Source organism: Dendropsophus ebraccatus, chromosome 6, assembly GCF_027789765.1.
Source record: "Dendropsophus ebraccatus isolate aDenEbr1 chromosome 6, aDenEbr1.pat, whole genome shotgun sequence".
Classification (NCBI taxonomy): domain Eukaryota; kingdom Metazoa; phylum Chordata; class Amphibia; order Anura; family Hylidae; genus Dendropsophus; species Dendropsophus ebraccatus.
Window position 1 is genome coordinate 131,798,770 of NC_091459.1, and position 18,062 is coordinate 131,816,831.

At 42.8% G+C, this 18,062-nt stretch overlaps 1 protein-coding gene across 1 annotated transcript in view; it reads right to left on the bottom strand.

Moving 5' to 3' along the window:
• Positions 1-18,062, bottom strand: part of SH3YL1 (SH3 and SYLF domain containing 1) — a 79,435-nt gene that overhangs the window by 59,912 nt on the left and 1,461 nt on the right. The window contains exons 2-4 of the mRNA XM_069973039.1: positions 11,908-12,018; positions 9,830-9,943; positions 8,442-8,506 (exon numbers count right to left, since the gene is read on the bottom strand). Coding sequence (XP_069829140.1) covers positions 8,442-8,506; positions 9,830-9,943; positions 11,908-12,018 — 290 coding nt within the window. The remainder of the gene's footprint in view (positions 1-8,441; positions 8,507-9,829; positions 9,944-11,907; positions 12,019-18,062) is intronic.

The window sequence follows — 18,062 nt, forward strand, 5'->3', positions numbered from 1 at the left end:
AGAAAAGCTGATATAGTAACGTGACGGCCGACACCCCGAGGACAGTGTTCAGGAAGGAGCGTGCGCGGTTACTTATGGAAAATTGGTAAGTGTTGGGTCCAGCAGCGTACAGCAGCAGATGTGTGTGACCGCTGCCTCCGCCAGCAGCCTGTCTGCTGTACGATCCGCCTGATTGTCTCTAATCATCCCCTCCAGGATCTCCATTACACTATTACAGGCTCGTGAGATCATTCTTATTACAAACATCCTCGCATCTGCGGCCTGCATTAATAATCAATATTGGATATATTTCATATAGTAGTGCTGGTCATGTACATTCGATGTCTTGTTGCTTTCTATCATTGTTAGTCACGTTAGAAGAATGCCACTAACTATATGCAACTATACACGACATAGTCTGCTATTACCTACTATTGTTAAAGTGTCACTGACGTTAAATTTATTTATTTTTTTGCAGAAATCAATAGTACAGGCGATTTTAAGAAACTTTGTAATTGGATTTATTAGCCGAAAAATGGATTTTTAGCATGAAAAAGCAGTTTGAAGTCTTCATGGTTGTCTATGGAGAGGGGAAGGGTGGAGGGAGATGAGGCACCAAAACAGGACAACAAAAAGTTAGTTTACAGCTATATCACTGGGCTATCTCCTCTGAAGTCAGCACTGACCTCTCTGACCTCTGAATACCGGCTTTCACACAGCTCCCACTGCGTAATCCTTTGTTCTCTGCTCTCTGCTGGCAACTAATCTCCCTCCTCCCCACTCCATAGAACAGACAGGGGCACGTCTGATGCAACAAGACGTGATTTCCTGATAATGAGCAGTGGATGAGAGAGAGGAGGGAGCAGGGGGCCTGGGGAAAGTGTTTTTGAATGCAGATAATGACATATTTGCCTGATAAAACCAATTACAAAGTTTCTTAAAATCGCCTGTACTATGGATTTCTGCAAAAAAAAAAAAAAAAAAAAAAGACAGTGACACTTTAAAGAAAACAAAAAACACTTCTAGTAGCAGTGCAAAGTACTGCAAGGTGCTGGCATCCTAGCTAATCTTACACTGATGTCCTAGCCCAAGAGGTTGCCTACTTTGGTTTGGTCAAAGGGGCCCTTTAAGTAATAATTCATGCCTGACAAACTCTTGTGGGATCCTATAGAGATTAGCTCTAATCTGTGTGGCCAGCTGGTTGTAGGTGTTCAGTATCCCTGCAGCGCCCCCACAGGGGAAGTTAAGCATTACACAGTGTTCAAATGGAAGTCTGTGTAATGCATAACTGTACAGGTCCTGTATTTTCTTTTTTTCAAAAACAGACCCACCCCTGTCCTCAGTCTATAAGAAAGCAGCCATGTTTTTCTAGCAAACGTTGAGTACTAGACAATCCCTCAAAATGAAATTGCAGTGAACATTTTACTTCCTGACAATACTGATGGATGAAGAGTGATGAGTGTATGCTTCTTCATATATTGTACGTTACAGCGTGTCATTACAATTCATTACTTCACTATGTCCTACGCCTTGCCCTTGTCTCGGGTATAGATGGCAGATTCATACAATATCATTTAGAGGAAAAGATACAGCAAGTCCAAGCATGACGGCTGCGAGAGGGGATCGGGACTTCTCTCTCCTCCTCAGCCATTAGATGACCGGTATGTAGTTACATCTATATAATCCATATGGTCCCTGATTGTAGAAAAAGTGTAACTGGGCTTGTAAAGAAGAAACATCTCAACATACTGGGAGTATTAGGCACACGTGCAAAGTGTGGAAAATGCTTATATGCAACATGCAAATCCCAGGAATTAGGGATCCTTTTCTGTGAAAAGGGGCAGATAGTAAAGTGAACGTCCAGAAGGAGTCAAAGCATCTAATGGCTGGAAAACAGCAATGGAACGTCCAGAAGGAGTCAAAGCATCTAATGGCTGGAAAACAGCAATGGATCATGGGTTAACATATAGAGGTTGTCTGGGATAAATACTTAAAGTGACTCTGTACCCACAATCTGACCCCCCCCCCCCCCCAAACCACTTGTACCTTCGGATAGCTGCTTTTAATCCCAGATCTGTCCTGGGGTCTGTTCAGCAGGTGATGCAGTTATTGTCCTAAAAAACAACTTTTAAACTTGCAGCCCTGTGTCCAATTGGCGTGGCCTACAGTGTCTGTGCCCTAGGATTGCAACACCCCTCCATCCCTCCTCCCCACCCATCTCATCATTAGGGAAAATCCTGCGCGGGGGCATTCCTATTCATCACTTAAACACTGCACAGGTGTCTTAACGATCCAGCTCATGTGCAGTGTTCACACAGGTGATAAATAGGAGAAATTGTTCTAGGGGCATTCCTAATGATGAAGAGGGTGGGGAGGAGGGACGGAGGGGTGTCACAATCCTAGGGCATGGGTACTCTAGGCAACTCGAATTTGACACGGGGCTGCAAGTTTAAAAGTAGTTTTTTTTTAGGACAATAACTGCATCACCTGCCGAATAGACCCCAGGACAGATCTTGGATTAAAAGCAGTGGTTTGGGGGGGGGGGGGGGGGTCATATTGTGGGTACAGAGTCACTTTAAAGGGAAACTATCAGCTTAGAGTCAGTGCTCTGGGATGGACAGTAGTCCTGTCTCAAGTGTCCAAAGCGTAGGATTAGCCTGTGGATATAAATACGAAATTCAAAGAAATGGCACAGATGACGAAGGTAAGAGACTTACCTTCATCCTCAGCGCCGTGGACCATAGGAAGGTATCAGCAAGTTAGATGCGTATAAAATGCTGATAGTTTCTCTTTTATTAGTCATTCTGATGGTGCTATGGAGGATATGGCAGTAATGAATACTTACCTGTCTTGGTCCGCCGCCAGTTCCCGGGCCGCCTCCTTTGCATGGCTATTAGTGTTTTCAGAACATTCGCTGACGTGCCATAGTGCAAATGTGAACAGAGACTTAAAATCATGCCTGTTAGTCCAAGTGTCCTCAGGATAAGCTGTTGTATAAAACACAAGGAGCAGTACTATTTCTGATAACTTGTCTATGGCATATTTCATAGGATTTCTCCTCTACGGGAGTCATCTCTAATTTTCAGTTGTCCCTGACTTGGTGGGTAGAGACTAACCCCTATGATATCTGCAATACACCACACAAACACAGGAGAGGGGATCCTGTTCTTCTTTGTTTTATAGTAGATCACAAGAAGCAGCGGCATAAAAAGACATTAAAGAGCAGTAGTGAACAGTTTAAGCTGTGAATAAAGCTCCAGGGTGAGATCTATTACCTAACCTGAGCCTGTGTTTTCTGAGTCTCTCTCTCTCTCAGAACTTATTTGCTCTCATCCCATTTCCCAACCCAATCCTTTCCATAGACTTTTATGGGCAGTATGTAACCCTATCTCTTAGAGAACTGCTTGTCCATCTTGTACACATAACAGATTCGAGCTATTTTGTCAAAGTGAATGAAGTTTTGACGGTGGAGGAACAAAAGCTTTATAAGAGGCAAAAGAATTACTGGGATGGCCACCAATCCTGAGAACAGGGACAACATTTCTCTTGAATGAGTAGTGCACACCGCGCATGCATGGCTGCCATTCATTCTCTATGGGGCTGAGCACTGAACTCAAAAATGTTCTTATATACTATTTAATTGTAACAGTGACCATTCAAAGGCACAAGAGGCTAACACTAGTCAAGAAAATAAAGATTATCCACGTAGAGAGAGAATAAAGAGGGCACTCACCCTATGGTGTGATCTTCTTTATTGTAGCGTTGTGGTTAAAAAATTAACAGGACATATGCGGGCTTCTTGCAGGACTAAGGGAGTAGTTTACGCCATAGTGTGTGAATGCGGTGTCCATTACATAGGTAAAACTATAAGAAACCTTAATAGAAGATTCTATGAACATATATATTCCTGTAGGACAGAAAAAGGAGCCACAAAACTGATTAAACACGTAAATGAAACCCATGGAGGGAACACAAAATGCTTGAAGTTTGTAGGCTTAGAGCGCGTGTTCAATAAAGCCGGGCAGGATACAAATAAAATATTGTTGCAAAAAGAAGCCCGACTTATACTGAGAACAAAAGCGCAAGCCGATATAGGCTTAAATGACAAGATTGAACTGAATATGTTTATTTAAGCATATGCTTGTACCAAGAAATCCACATTTGTTTTTATCCAGAATGTAACGCCCACTGCTGTACGTCATCGGGGGCATGTTTTTAAACCCAGTACGGACAGGAGAGGCGAGGTCTGACGAAGCGCGCAAGCGCGAACCAGCTGTTACCTATTTCACAGGTGTCTGGCGTCCTGCAAGAAGCCCGCATATGTCCTGTTAATTTTTTAACCACAACGCTACAATAAAGAAGATCACACCATAGGGTGAGTGCCCTCTTTATTCTCTCTCTACGTGGATAATTATTGCTGTCTTTGCTAGCTAAGGGAGTGAGCACCAACCAGTGGTCGTAGGAGATTTGGTTCCTATATAGTGTCGAACCCGACGGGATACGGCGCTCCGTCTATCTCTCCAGTGGTAGTGCCGGTGTCTACCTTCTTGTTGTTTATGCATAGACATTGTAGCTTTTTCTGCACTACACCTGAGCACACCTAAGCCACCATCATGGCGGAGAGAGGCGCAATAAGTATCCGAGAAGACAAAAACAATGAAAGTGACATGGATGTCTCGGGAAACACCGACACTAATACAGTAAATATAGGACGGGCGGACGCCAGCACTTATTTTACAAGCTGTGATGCAAAAGAAGCCATTAAAGCCATGAGCCGAAAAAAACTAGAATTTAAAATCCAGCAACTAGCAGAAAAAGAACTGAGAGCATTTTGGACTGTAACCTCCCTGAGATCATATGCCCAATGTGAACGGGCTCCTAGAGGACTCCGTTCCTACAAGGAAGTGTCCCAATTCACGAATGATGAAGATTTCATTAGAGACTGGGACGAACTCCACCAAAGACACGCTATGAACCTGCTCACTTTGGTCCTACGTCAAAATGAAAAAGAATATGAAAACATTACAGAGGAACTATGTAAAGCTAGAATGGAATTACGTACAAGACTTATAGAAAAGGACTTCAATACCTTCATTAAAAAACTGGATACCAAGCTAGCCAGTCTGCAAAAAGAAATAAAGGAGCAGAAAAAAGACAAATTTATAAGGGATAAAACAGACTATGAAACAGGTAGAGCCTTCATACGTAATACACACTATGAAAAAAGACGCAGTGTCTATAAAAGCAAAAAAACATATAACAAGGGAAAACAACCACAAGGAAATGAAAAGACAACTAATCTCCAAAAAAGAAAAAAGACCACAGATTTTTGGACTACAGAATCAGAATCATCCTCTACCGATGAAAACCCAAAATATGACAAACATACAAGAAAAAACGCTCTACCGGGTCCAACACATCCAAAAACCCAGGATAAAAGACAAAGTGAGCAAGAAAATCAACAAAGTCAAGGAAATCAACAGATCCCTTTAGGAGAAAGAAAAAAAACCAGGAGAGGTAGAAGAAGGAATAGAAACCAACAAAGAGGCAGTAGTGAGGAAAAAACAAGTAACGTGGAAGAAGGACTAAACGATCCACCGACGGTAGTGAATCTAACTGATGAGGAACTAAACCAAGAAGTTATAGACTTGCTAAATAAAGGTTTAAATTTTTGTGTGGCAGAACCTTTTGACTTAGTAAATTTTGAAATTGATCTATATAAATCCATACGTAAACTAAATTTGAAAAGGTTCTTCGCACAGGGGTTAGAGAACCAAACTCCCGACCTAGAGGGAGAAATCCCTATAACGTCAGAAAAATTGGGTTTCAGCTTGGCGGGAGCAAACACAGAAGAAGATGTAGAATGTTTAAAAAATCTTCTAGCTTTAGCAGGTCAAGGTGTGGAGAATCTTAATGTTGACTGTATTTCACCATTTTTTTCAGGTGGCGTAAAATCCAGCTTTACCCCCCCGGTCCAAGTAGGGAGTAATCTTGATCTGTTCCGCTTCAAGGTCCTAGAGGACATGAAGGCTTTGATATACCCTAATCCTCCAAAAAATCTTACCGCAAAAGACATTGCAGCCCTACAATGGTTGAAAAACAATGATGAAATAATTATAAAAAAAGCGGACAAGGGAGGTAACGCTGTGATTATGAGTAAAACCTATTATTTACAGGAAGCCACACGACAGCTGAATGACCACGACAATTACGAAGTATTAAAAGAAAACCCGACACAAAAAGTAAAAAACAAACTCCAAACGTTTTTACGTAGACACGTAGAAAAGGGTATCCTATCCCGCAAAAAAGCAGAAAAACTTCTTCCTAGTATACCAAAAGATCCATGCTGGTATTTCGTTCCCAAAATCCACAAAACACTTATAGCCCCTCCCGGTAGACCTATAGTCTCTGGGATAGGATCAGTCACAGAGCCCCTTTCCCAATATTTAGATTGGCTATTGCGCCCGCTACTGAACGAAATACCAGCATTGATCAAAGATACTAATGACTTTTTAAAGGCAATAAACGACATCGGATGGCAAGAAGGAGCATACCTGGCTACCATCGATGTCGAAAGCCTGTATACAAAAATCCCCCAAAAATTAGGGGTAGATACCATCCGTAAGCTCCTCGAAAAAACTGAAATAAGCACAGATTTATGTGACTTTGTTTGTGACGGCTTACTATTTGTCCTGGAGAATAACAATTTTGTTTTCAACGACAAATGGTATAGACAACGCAGCGGTACAGCGATGGGGACGCCGGTCGCATGCACCCTGGCGAACCTATTCCTGGCCGGTTTTGAGCGTGAAAACATTTTCAGTATAAAAAATTCCTACTCCAGATTTATGAAATGTTATCTGCGTTTTGTGGACGACATTTTCATAATCTGGACAGGCACTAAAGAACTGTTCACTGAGTTTGTGTGCTACCTGAACAGTAATGAGTACAATATGTCGTTCACTAGCAAAATAGACAGTAAAGAGACCGAGTTTTTAGATGTCTTAGTCCAAATAAAAAATGATACTATAACAACAGTAAGCTACCGTAAGCCTACGGCCTCAAATACCCTGCTCCACTATGGAAGTTACCACCCTACACACGTGAAATCGGCCGTTCCATACGGCCAATATCTACGGCTAAGACGGATAAATGGAACAGATGAAACATATCAGGAAAAAACAAATGAACTCACATCCCGCTTAGTTCAGAGAGGGTATTCGAGGGCAGATTTGGAGGTAGCAAAAAATAGAGCCTTTAAAAAACAAAGAAATGAATTACTAAAAAATAATAAAAAATATAAGGTACACTCTAGGTTTGCCTTTGCCTTTAAATTTTGCCCCCTAGCGGATAAAATATGTGAAACCATCCAAAAAAACTGGTATCTTATAGAAAAAGATGAGGTCCTTTCACAAATCTATTCAGAAAAACCCATAGTAACCTTTAAAAGATGCAAAAATTTAAAAGATATACTAGTGCACAGCAGGTTTAAAGAAAAAAAGAGAAACCAGTCATGGATAAAAAACATCGCCCCCAAAGGTATGCACAAATGCGGAAATTGTAAGTGGTGTGAACAATGCCTAACAACAAAAACTGTAACTCTAGGGGGTTATACCTGCGATATCACAGATTTTATTTGTTGCAGGACTAAGGGAGTAGTTTACGCCATAGTGTGTGAATGCGGTGTCCATTACATAGGTAAAACTATAAGAAACCTTAATAGAAGATTCTATGAACATATATATTCCTGTAGGACAGAAAAAGGAGCCACAAAACTGATTAAACACGTAAATGAAACCCATGGAGGGAACACAAAATGCTTGAAGTTTGTAGGCTTAGAGCGCGTGTTCAATAAAGCCGGGCAGGATACAAATAAAATATTGTTGCAAAAAGAAGCCCGACTTATACTGAGAACAAAAGCGCAAGCCGATATAGGCTTAAATGACAAGATTGAACTGAATATGTTTATTTAAGCATATGCTTGTACCAAGAAATCCACATTTGTTTTTATCCAGAATGTAACGCCCACTGCTGTACGTCATCGGGGGCATGTTTTTAAACCCAGTACGGACAGGAGAGGCGAGGTCTGACGAAGCGCGCAAGCGCGAACCAGCTGTTACCTATTTCACAGGTGTCTGGCATCCTGCAAGAAGCCCGCATATGTCCTGTTAATTTTTTAACCACAACGCTACAATAAAGAAGATCACACCATAGGGTGAGTGCCCTCTTTATTCTCTCTCTACGTGGATAATTATTGCTGTCTTTGCTAGCTAAGGGAGTGAGCACCAACCAGTGGTCGTAGGAGATTTGGTTCCTATATAGTGTCGAACCCGACGGGATACGGCGCTCCGTCTATCTCTGCAGTGGTAGTGCCGGTGTCTACCTTCTTGTTGTTTTTGAAAATAAAGATTACTTATGCATATAAAACAGCAGATTAGATATCGGGAAAATACAAAACTTACTTCAATTCCGATCTCAAACCCACCGCCGAGTCCAGCGATACCAATAGCAGATGGAGCAGACCATCCTGAACGAGGAAAGTAACGGTATATATAGGCTGTAAGTCATTACTTAACCAAGCAACCTACCCTCTGCCAGTATACAATGAATGCACAAGTAGCAATGAGTATGGGCTCTTTTTATGCAAATACTGAGTTTTTGCACAGTGGGAGAGATTTATCAAACATGGTGTAAAGTGACACTGGCTCAGTTGCCCCTAGCAACAGATCAGATTCCACCTTTCAAAAGTCTGCGAGGAATTAAAGGTGGAATCTGATTGGTTGCTAGGGGCAACTGAGCCAGTTTCACTTTACACCATGTTTGATAAATCTCCTCCAGTGTTTTTTTTTTTTTTGCACGACATTTATCAAAGAAAATTAGCTGGATTTCACCAGTTTATGCATCTTTTACCATTTCTCAGATGATGAGCAACAATATTATAGAACATTGTTGCTCATCATTACTCCTCTGGAATAGATTATAGCTGCCCATCATTGCCCTTCTGGACTAGATTATAGCTGCCAATCAATGCTCTTATGGATTTGTTTATAGCTGCCCATCATTGCCCTTCTGGATTAGATTATAGCTGCCCATCATTGCCCTTCTGCACTAGATTATAGCTGCCCATCATTGTCCTTCTGCACTAGATTATAGCTGCCCATCATTGTCCTTCTGCACTAGATTATAGCTGCCCATCATTGCCCTTCTGCACTAGATTATAGCTGCCCATCATTGCTCTTCTGGATTGGATTACAGTTGATAATCATTATCCCTCTGAAATAGATTACAGCTGCCCATCAATGCTCTTATGGATTTGATTATAGTTGCCCATCATTGCCCCTCTGCATTATATTATAGTTATCCATCATTGCCCCTCTGGATTATATTATAGTTATCCATCATTGCCCCTCTGGATTATATTATAGGTGCCCATCACTATATGCCTGGATTAGATTATAGGTGCCCATCATTGCCCTTCTGGATTAGATTATAGGTGCCCATCATTGCCCCTCTGCATAATATTATAGGTGCCCATCACTATCCCTCTGGATTATATTACAGGTGCCTCTCATTGCTTGTGGATTAGATTACAGTTGCCCATCATTGCCCCTCTGCATTATATTATAGTTATCCATCATTGCACCTCTGGATTAGATTATAGGTGCCCTTTACTATATGCCTGGATTAGATTATACAGTAGTTGCCCATCATTGCCCTTCTGGATTAGGTTATAGGTGCCCATCACTATCCCTCTGGATTAGATTATAGGTGCCCATCATTTCCCCTCAGGATCTGAATAAAGTTTTCCATTAAGACAACATGTAGGACGCCAGCTGTGGGCAATACTTACTTCCATCTGGAAGGCGGGCCAACACTATACCGCTGCCTCCTCGAGCCGTCACCAAGAAGCCTGCCTTTATAACAGATAAGATAGCCAGGCCTTGAGCTTTGGCAATGACATGAGCTGCAAAGAATCACAAGAAGAAAACTGTCATGGAAAAGTTGTCCCTCCCAATAGCAAAAAGTTTTTTGTTCTTTTTTTTTTACTGTAATATCTATGCACTTTTAGGCTGGGTTCACACTACGTATATTTCAGTCAGTATTGTGGTCCTCATATTGCAACCAAAACCAGGAGTGGATTAAAAAAAACAGAAAGGCTCTGTCCACACAATGGTGTAATTGAGTGAATGGCCAACATATAACAGTAAATAACGGCCATTATTTCAATATAACAGCCGTTGTTCTAAAATAACAGCAAATATTTGCCATTAAATGGCGGCCATCCACTCAATTTCAACATTGTGTGAACAGAGCCTGTGTTTTCAATCCACTCCTGGTTTTGGTTGCAATATGAGGACCACAATACTGACTGAAATATACAGTACGTAGTGTGAACCCAGCCCCCGGGTGCGTTCACACGTACAGGATCTGCAGCAGATTTAATGGCGCAGGTTTGAAGCCGCAGATTCAAAGCAAATCAATTGTAGGCCATCAAATCTGCTGCAGATCTGCAGCAGATTTGATGGCCCAGAATTAGGCTATGTTCACATTACGTGAACATCCTGCCGTTGAGTGACCCCGGGCGGGTCACGGAACGGCCGGTCTTAGCCCAGATCATCCCGGCCGGTACTTAAGTACCGTCCGGGTGATCTTTCCGTCCGCAGAGCTCTGATATCAGAGCTTCCCATAGCACACAGTGAAGCAAGCGGCCAGAGCCTGACAGGTCCTTCTGCGGCCGGAATTCACTGAATTTCGGCCGCAGAAAACGGACCTGTCAATTTTTTTTACGATGTGTGTACGCTCCGGCCGGGATCCCATTGCTTAATAGGCTGTGTCACACACAGCAAAACTACGGCCGTAGTTCTGCGGCGAGAACTACGGCCGTAGTTATACGTATTGTGAACATAGCCTTACTTTGCATTGAATCTGCAACTTCAAATCTGTGCCATCAAATCTTCTGCAGATACCGTACGTGTGAACGCACCCTTAGGGTACGTTCAGACGTAGCGGAACCGCAGCGTATTTTCTGCTGCGGATCCGCAGCAGATTTCATTTAAATAACTGAACACAGCATCAAATCTGCACCATCAAATCTGCTGCGGATCCTGTAGGTGTAAACGCACCCTTAGGGTGCCTTCACACCTACCGGATCCACAGCGGATCTCACTTCTGCGGATTCGAAGCGAGAACCGCTGCGGATCCGGTACCATTCACCCCTATTATAGCACATATTCGCAGCGGGATTGACATCCCGCTGTGAATATGTGCTTTAACCCCTCGCTGTCCGCAGCCCCGCCGCCGCATCCCCCATCCCCGGCCGCATCCAGCAGCCCGCATCTCCCCATCCCCGGCTGCATCCTGCAGCCCGCCTCCGAGAGCATACAGTACCTGCTCGGTGGCGCGGCTGCCGTGAGGCTGCCGGTTCCTGTTCCGCTAATAAGCGGGACCGAAGCTGGGAGCCTCACTGCAGCCGCGCCGCCGAGCAGGTACTGTATGCTCTCGGCGGCGGGCTGCAGGATGCAGCCGGGGATGGGGGATGCGGCGGCGGGGCTGCGGACAGCGAGGGGTCAAAGCACATATTCACAGCGCGATGTTAATCCCGCTGCGAATATGTGCTATAACAGGGGTGAATGGTACCGGATCCGCAGCGGTTCTCGCTTCGAATCCGCAGAAGTGAGATCCGCTGTGGATCCGGTAGGTGTGAAGGCACCCTAAGGGTGCGTTCACACCTACAGGATCTGCAGCAGATCTGCAGCAGATTTGATGGCGCAGATTTGAAGCTGCAGATTCAAAGCAAATCAATTCTGGGCCATCAAATCTGCTGCGGATCCTGTACGTGTGAACGCACCCTCAAGGGGATGAGGAGAGTGGATCCCAGCAAACATGGCTGGTAGAATAGTACAGTATAACGCACCCTCTAACTCATACCTGGAATAATCTTATCCGGCCCGGTTCTGGAACTGATTTCGGTGAATTCTCGTAGAATCTTCGCTGCCTTTTTGGCTTCGGACTTCAGGTTGGAAGGAATCGGGTTATTCACTGTAAATATAACGCAGAGGGATTCAGCAAGGTAGAAGCGGACTATGGGGGAGATTTATTAAACATGGTGCTCAGTTGCCCCTAGCAACCAATCAGATTCCACCTTTCATTCCTCACAGACTCTTTGGAAAATGAAAGGTGGAATCTGATTGGTTGCAAGGGGCAACTGAGCCAGTTTCACTTTACACCATATTTGATAAATCCCATGTGACTGAAGCAGAAGGAAACCCTTTTGTCAGTATTCTGCTATGCTAGGACAACTTGTGATTACGTAACAATCCACAATGTCCTCAGAGCCGGCTTCCATATTGCTTGGAAAGTTCAATGACATTGGATTACACAAGGAGTGTTCCACATACAATAACTAGCTATGACCTTTCAGAATAGTAAAAGTGTTTTCACGTTTTTCCTAGTATTCGGAAAACGCTTGCACATGTCTCACAATTTTCATACATGTTGCTTTGTTATAAACGTGATTAAAGTCATCTGCAGCTACAAAGGTCCCATCCATCTGGTCTCCCGGCTGCAATGCAAAATCACATTATATACCTCCTGCTGCTGCCAGGAGTCTGGAAAACATTGTGTTACCCATCTCATTGTATCACATGAGATGGGCGATGGGACCTAATGCTAGAACAGAGAACCCTGCTCCCCTTGTCCGACCGGAAAGAATACACCACTACTTGCAGGACATGCAGCAACTGATAAGTACAGGAATATCGGAGATTATATAGAAGTAATTTACAAAGCTAAGTCTAAATCAAGTGCATAAAAAAAAAAATCACTATAACTGCGTTTTAACTCTAGTTCTCTGGATTTCCTGCTGTGTATACATGAGGAGCAGCACTATTTCTGGCCATTATATAACATTTTTAGTTAGTGCCATATGCTAGCTGCTACAATATCACCCCCACACAGAAGAAAAGATCCTTCCCCCAAATCTCTATAGAACACCATCAGAAGCAACAGGGGACATTATAGAACAGTATTGAGCAGTATAAGCTGTGAATCCAGTACTGGTTGAGATATAATGCAACATACTATTGCTTCTCTCAAACCACTCTCTCCTCCTATCCTCCCCTCTCCATAGACTTATATGGGCATCTTTAGTAATAACGAGATTAGGTGGGAAAAGAGGCGCAAAGAGTCAGATACATGAAAAAACAGGCATGTTTTTCTGATAAGATATATGACAAACGGTCTATTCACTAATGATTAATTTAAAGTTTGTTAAAACAATCACCATTTAAAGTAGCTATTTAAGGTGGCCGAACACTTAGGCATTTGACTGTTCCCACCAAAATTAGTGTCTAAATTTATTAACTCTATAGATAAGGTCAGTTTGTCAGGAATAAGTAGAAGGGTTCTTTGTATGGAATATCTATAAGGGGTTTGTCTGGGAAAATTTTTATGTATGACTGGGATGGTAGAAAAAAAAAAAAGTCACAGCTTCCAGTCTGAAACCAACTTGTCTCCTCTTCTTCCAAGGGGCGTCATTTAAGCAGAAACTGCCTGCTCAGCTTATCACTGACTATACCGATGCCCCCCCTCAATCCTGGCAGATCCTACTAAGATGACTCATTTCGTATAGGGGGGAAAAGTGGTGACAAGTAGGGACTAAATGACGCGAGACCAGCACCTGCAGGGGATCAGGGTGGGTAAGTATGTCTTATTGTTCATATTTACACCAACACCATTCATATATACGTTTTCTTTTTTAACGATGAGGACACTAGGCCCTAGTCATGCCTTTACAATAAGCTTTTTCTTTAAGTAGTCCTATTTCAGTAGACTCTAGATCAGGAATGGGGAGCCTTCGGCCCTCCAGCTGTTGCAAAACTACAATTCCCATCATGCCTGGGCAGCCGAAGCTTTAGCTTCGGCTGCCCAGGCATGATGGGAATTGTAGTTTTGCAACAGCTGGAGGGCCGAAGGTTCCCCATCCCTGCTCTAGATAAATTATACAACTCCAGCATGGATCCACGTGTGTTCTGGAGACAGAAGACGACCCTGAAGGACATGGATGACTCATTTTGGAAATGACATAAAACAAGGGGGTAAACTTTCATATCCACTCGTCAACACCTCGAAGTACAACAACTGGATGCCTACCACTATCTGGTTGGCTTTTTCCTCTGATAAAAGTACATCTGCTGTCAACAGGATTTAATAAAGTAACCTAAATATCCATAATTGTGCATTAGGTATTCAGCCGAAGCTCAGGAAAGAGACAAGGTGGAAGGCAATGGAGAAGTAATTTCTGTCGAGAGGATTTGTCTGAGTTGATAGGTTCCGAATGCAATGATTAGGGACTACTCTGCTGGGAACAGCTCTCATTTCCAAGCCTGGTTGCTGAGAAGGTACTGAGCCTGGATGAGTCAGCAGACGGGTCTATCTGAGAAAAATTTACTAACTATTTAATTGGGAGGTTGATAAGAGAAGTGCGTCAAGACAATGCGATTTGCATGGTGACTAACGCCAACATAATGCTGGCTCAATCGTCGGTAAACTGCTTGGCGAAAATACGAAGCTGTATTCTATAAGGCTGTAGCCTGGGGATTAAATGATAGGACGCAACAAGCAGTGCTGAGCGGACTTGCCGAAATGTTTGGTTTCAGAAACTTTCTCTGAACCTGAACGCTCAGCATTTGTCTCCGAGCGGCTGAAGGAGATAGGGCCCTATTCCACCGGACGATTATCGTTCAGATTATCGTTAAATTGTTAAAATCTAAACGATAATCATTCGTTTGAAATGCAGTTAATGATTAACGACCGAACGAGAAATCGTTGATCGCTTTATTAGACCTGGACCTATTTTTATCGTTGCTCGTTCGCAAATCGTTCGAATTGAATAAGACATCGTTCAGTCGTTCGCAATAGATACGAACGCAATAGCGAATAAATAGCGAAGAAAAAACGATCGCAAATACGATCATAAGTAACGATTATCGTTCCATGGAAATGAGTGAACGTTTTCAAGACATTCGCAATAGCGGTCGTTTGAGATCGTTAACCGTTAACGATTATGCAAACGATAATTGTCCGGTGGAATAGGGCCCTAATGGGCCTATTACACGGGTCGTTAGAGGAGCTAACTAGCGCTCTCAGCGCTCGTTTGCTTCTCGTTCCCCGCTCGCTGCTGCGATCAGGTGAGTGCGGGAGGGGGCGGCGGGGAGCTGCCCGGGTGATCGCTGATTGTCCGGGCAGCCCATATGATATAGCAGCGTCTGCTGCCGACGCTCTTATTCAATGGAGCGACGCCAGGAGATCGCTGCTATATCAGTCGCTTGTTTTTCAACATGTTGAAAAACAAGCGACTGCAACGATCAGCCGCCATGAACGATGTCGGCTGATCGTCACACTCTATTCCACGGGACGATTATCATCCGTAGCGGCCGATATCGGCCGAATACGAACGATAATCGTTCTGTGTTTACGCAGATTTATCTGACAGATTATTGAAGCCAAAGCCAGGAACAGACTATAAACAGAACAGGTCATAAAGAAAAGACTGAGATTTCTCTTCTTCTCAAATCAATTTCTGGCTTTGGATTCAAAAATCTGTCAGATAAACACACCATTACTTATAACTTGTAGAAACCAGTGAATGTCCTCAAATGGTCTACTGGTTGGACATGAACTGTGAGGACACGATGGTAGGGAAATCTCCATTACCACGGTATAAGCTTGTGCTTTCTACTCCCTCCGCCGCCGTGGCCGTAATACTTTTCTGTCAGTCCCAAAGTAGAACATGGAGACACGCATGTTAGCGAGTCCGTGATGTGTAATGACTGCAGTATGATCTGTAGATAAAGATGGCGTAGGCTTTGGCCAGATGTGGGTCACAGGACTCGGATCAGGCACTGCGAGTGCTGCATGGTTTTAGTATTATAACATTCCCCAGCTTGAGTCACATGACACCAGAGGTAAATAGGAGTGACTGCCATCAGCTAAGTCTGGGTCAGATGCTTCACGAGATATATATATATATATATATATATATATATATATATATATATAATCTACACACACTATATATATAAAAAAATACAAAATGAAATAAATTGCTATGTATGAAGCCATTTTTTTCTGCTGACTTCTCATTTCTGATCTCAACATTAAAAAAAGAAACATTAAAAATAAAAATAAATGAAAAATAATAAAAAAAAAAACAGAAAAGCCATGTAAAACTCTCTTCACTGGTTCTTTGCCCTTCTACTAGTAGATGTTTTGGGATTCCAAGGAACATGTGTAGGACCTATGTAAGCTCTAACTGGCACTGGCACTGGCACAACAACCTATGAAAAGCTTTAATTGGTCGGGGTCTGTGTGTTCAGGCCACAATCGATCAGGAGAATGAGTCGGGAGAGGTGAACACTTAGTGCATTGCCTCCTGGTTCTGGGTCACATGATGGAGACAATTTAAGTCTATGAGGCCTTTTTACTCGCTTGTCAGAAGTCATTAAAAGGGCAGGTATGATTTAAAGGGGATCTTTAAAAAGGGTCCGTTGATATTACGCTCACACAAGTATTATTTGTGAGGGAACCTGGCAATAAGGGATCAAATCCTCTGCAGCACCTTGAAGGTCCCCTGAAGCATCTTGTCCCCGGCCTCAGCCATCTTATCTTGATTGCTCCATTCTTGAACAGCCATAATTATCGTCCCGCTTGTGCGGCACATTCCTGACACACATAATGGTTCGAGTTAAACTGGGCAAACTGGTTTTCCTTTACACAACCTAAAGATAACATACCAACCATGTATATCAGTGGTGAGGTGTGTCTGACGTATGATACTATGCGACCGATGGTCCAGATATCACTAATTCCTGAGTGGATGAAGACCTGGTCACCAGTGATGACAGAAGCAAAAAGCATCTGGAGACATCTTAAAAATCTTCTGTGGGGGAAGAGGTTGTAGTTTGCGGCAATTCTTTTCCAAAAATAAAGCAGCTTTCTAATAGAATAAAAATCCTATTCCGTCTTGGTTCTACAGCTAGTATACAGATTTATTTGTATCCATGGTAACAGACTACAAACAATCCTTGCGTAGTCTGATACAGAAATCTTACAAAAGTTTGTGGAACAGTTGGTCAAATCCTTTGCGAATGGCGGCACTATCATTATTCTAGCGACCGTGTCATGAGGGTTTCATCAGAGCGTTGTTATTGACAAATCATCTGAAGCCAAAAAAAAAAAAAAAAAAGTCACGGGAAGACAGGGAAGCTGGACCTTTTCTGACCGAGAAGTCTGAAGTTGTTATAGAAGAGATATGACTTCTACAACTTATCCTCACTTTACGAGACAAGATATTAATTATAGTAGCAATAGCAGAAGCCCCTCCGGAGATGATTTGACAGGTCGGCGTCTGACAGGTCTGCGTTAATAGCTGGTCATTCAGGACGCGCCGGACCTACCGCAAATCCCAGATGGACAAGTCACATCTACTGTACTCAGAAAGAGTCACCTCAGCATCTGTCCTAATGTCCTCAGCATCCTTACTAATATCTAGGGATTGACATCACTGCGGATACATTTTTTTTTCGGCAAAAAAAAAAAAATCTTTTAGTTCGACCAGTGTCAGAAAAAAAATTGTCCAGTACTTATCAGCTGCTGTATGTCCTCCAGGAAGTGGTGTAGTCTTTACATTCTGACATAGTACTCTGCTGCCACCTCTGTCCATGTCAGGAACTGTCCAGAGCAGGAGAAATTTTCTATAGGGATTTGCTACTGGACAGTTCCTGACAGAGGTGGCAGCAGAGAGCACTGTGTCAGACTGGAGAAAATACTCCACTTCCTACAGGGCATACAGCAGCTAATAAGTACTGGAAAGCAAGAATTTTAAATAGAAATAAACAAAAAATTTATATAGCTTTCTCACATTAATTCATCTAAAAGAAAAACTATTTCAAGTTAGTTATAATGAAGGATCACTCAGATAACTTTATCATCTACAAGCAGATGATAAACCTGCCGGTACTATGACAGCTTGTTTTTGCTTCCTTATAGGGGCTGCCATATTGCTGGTCCCCATATTGTGACAG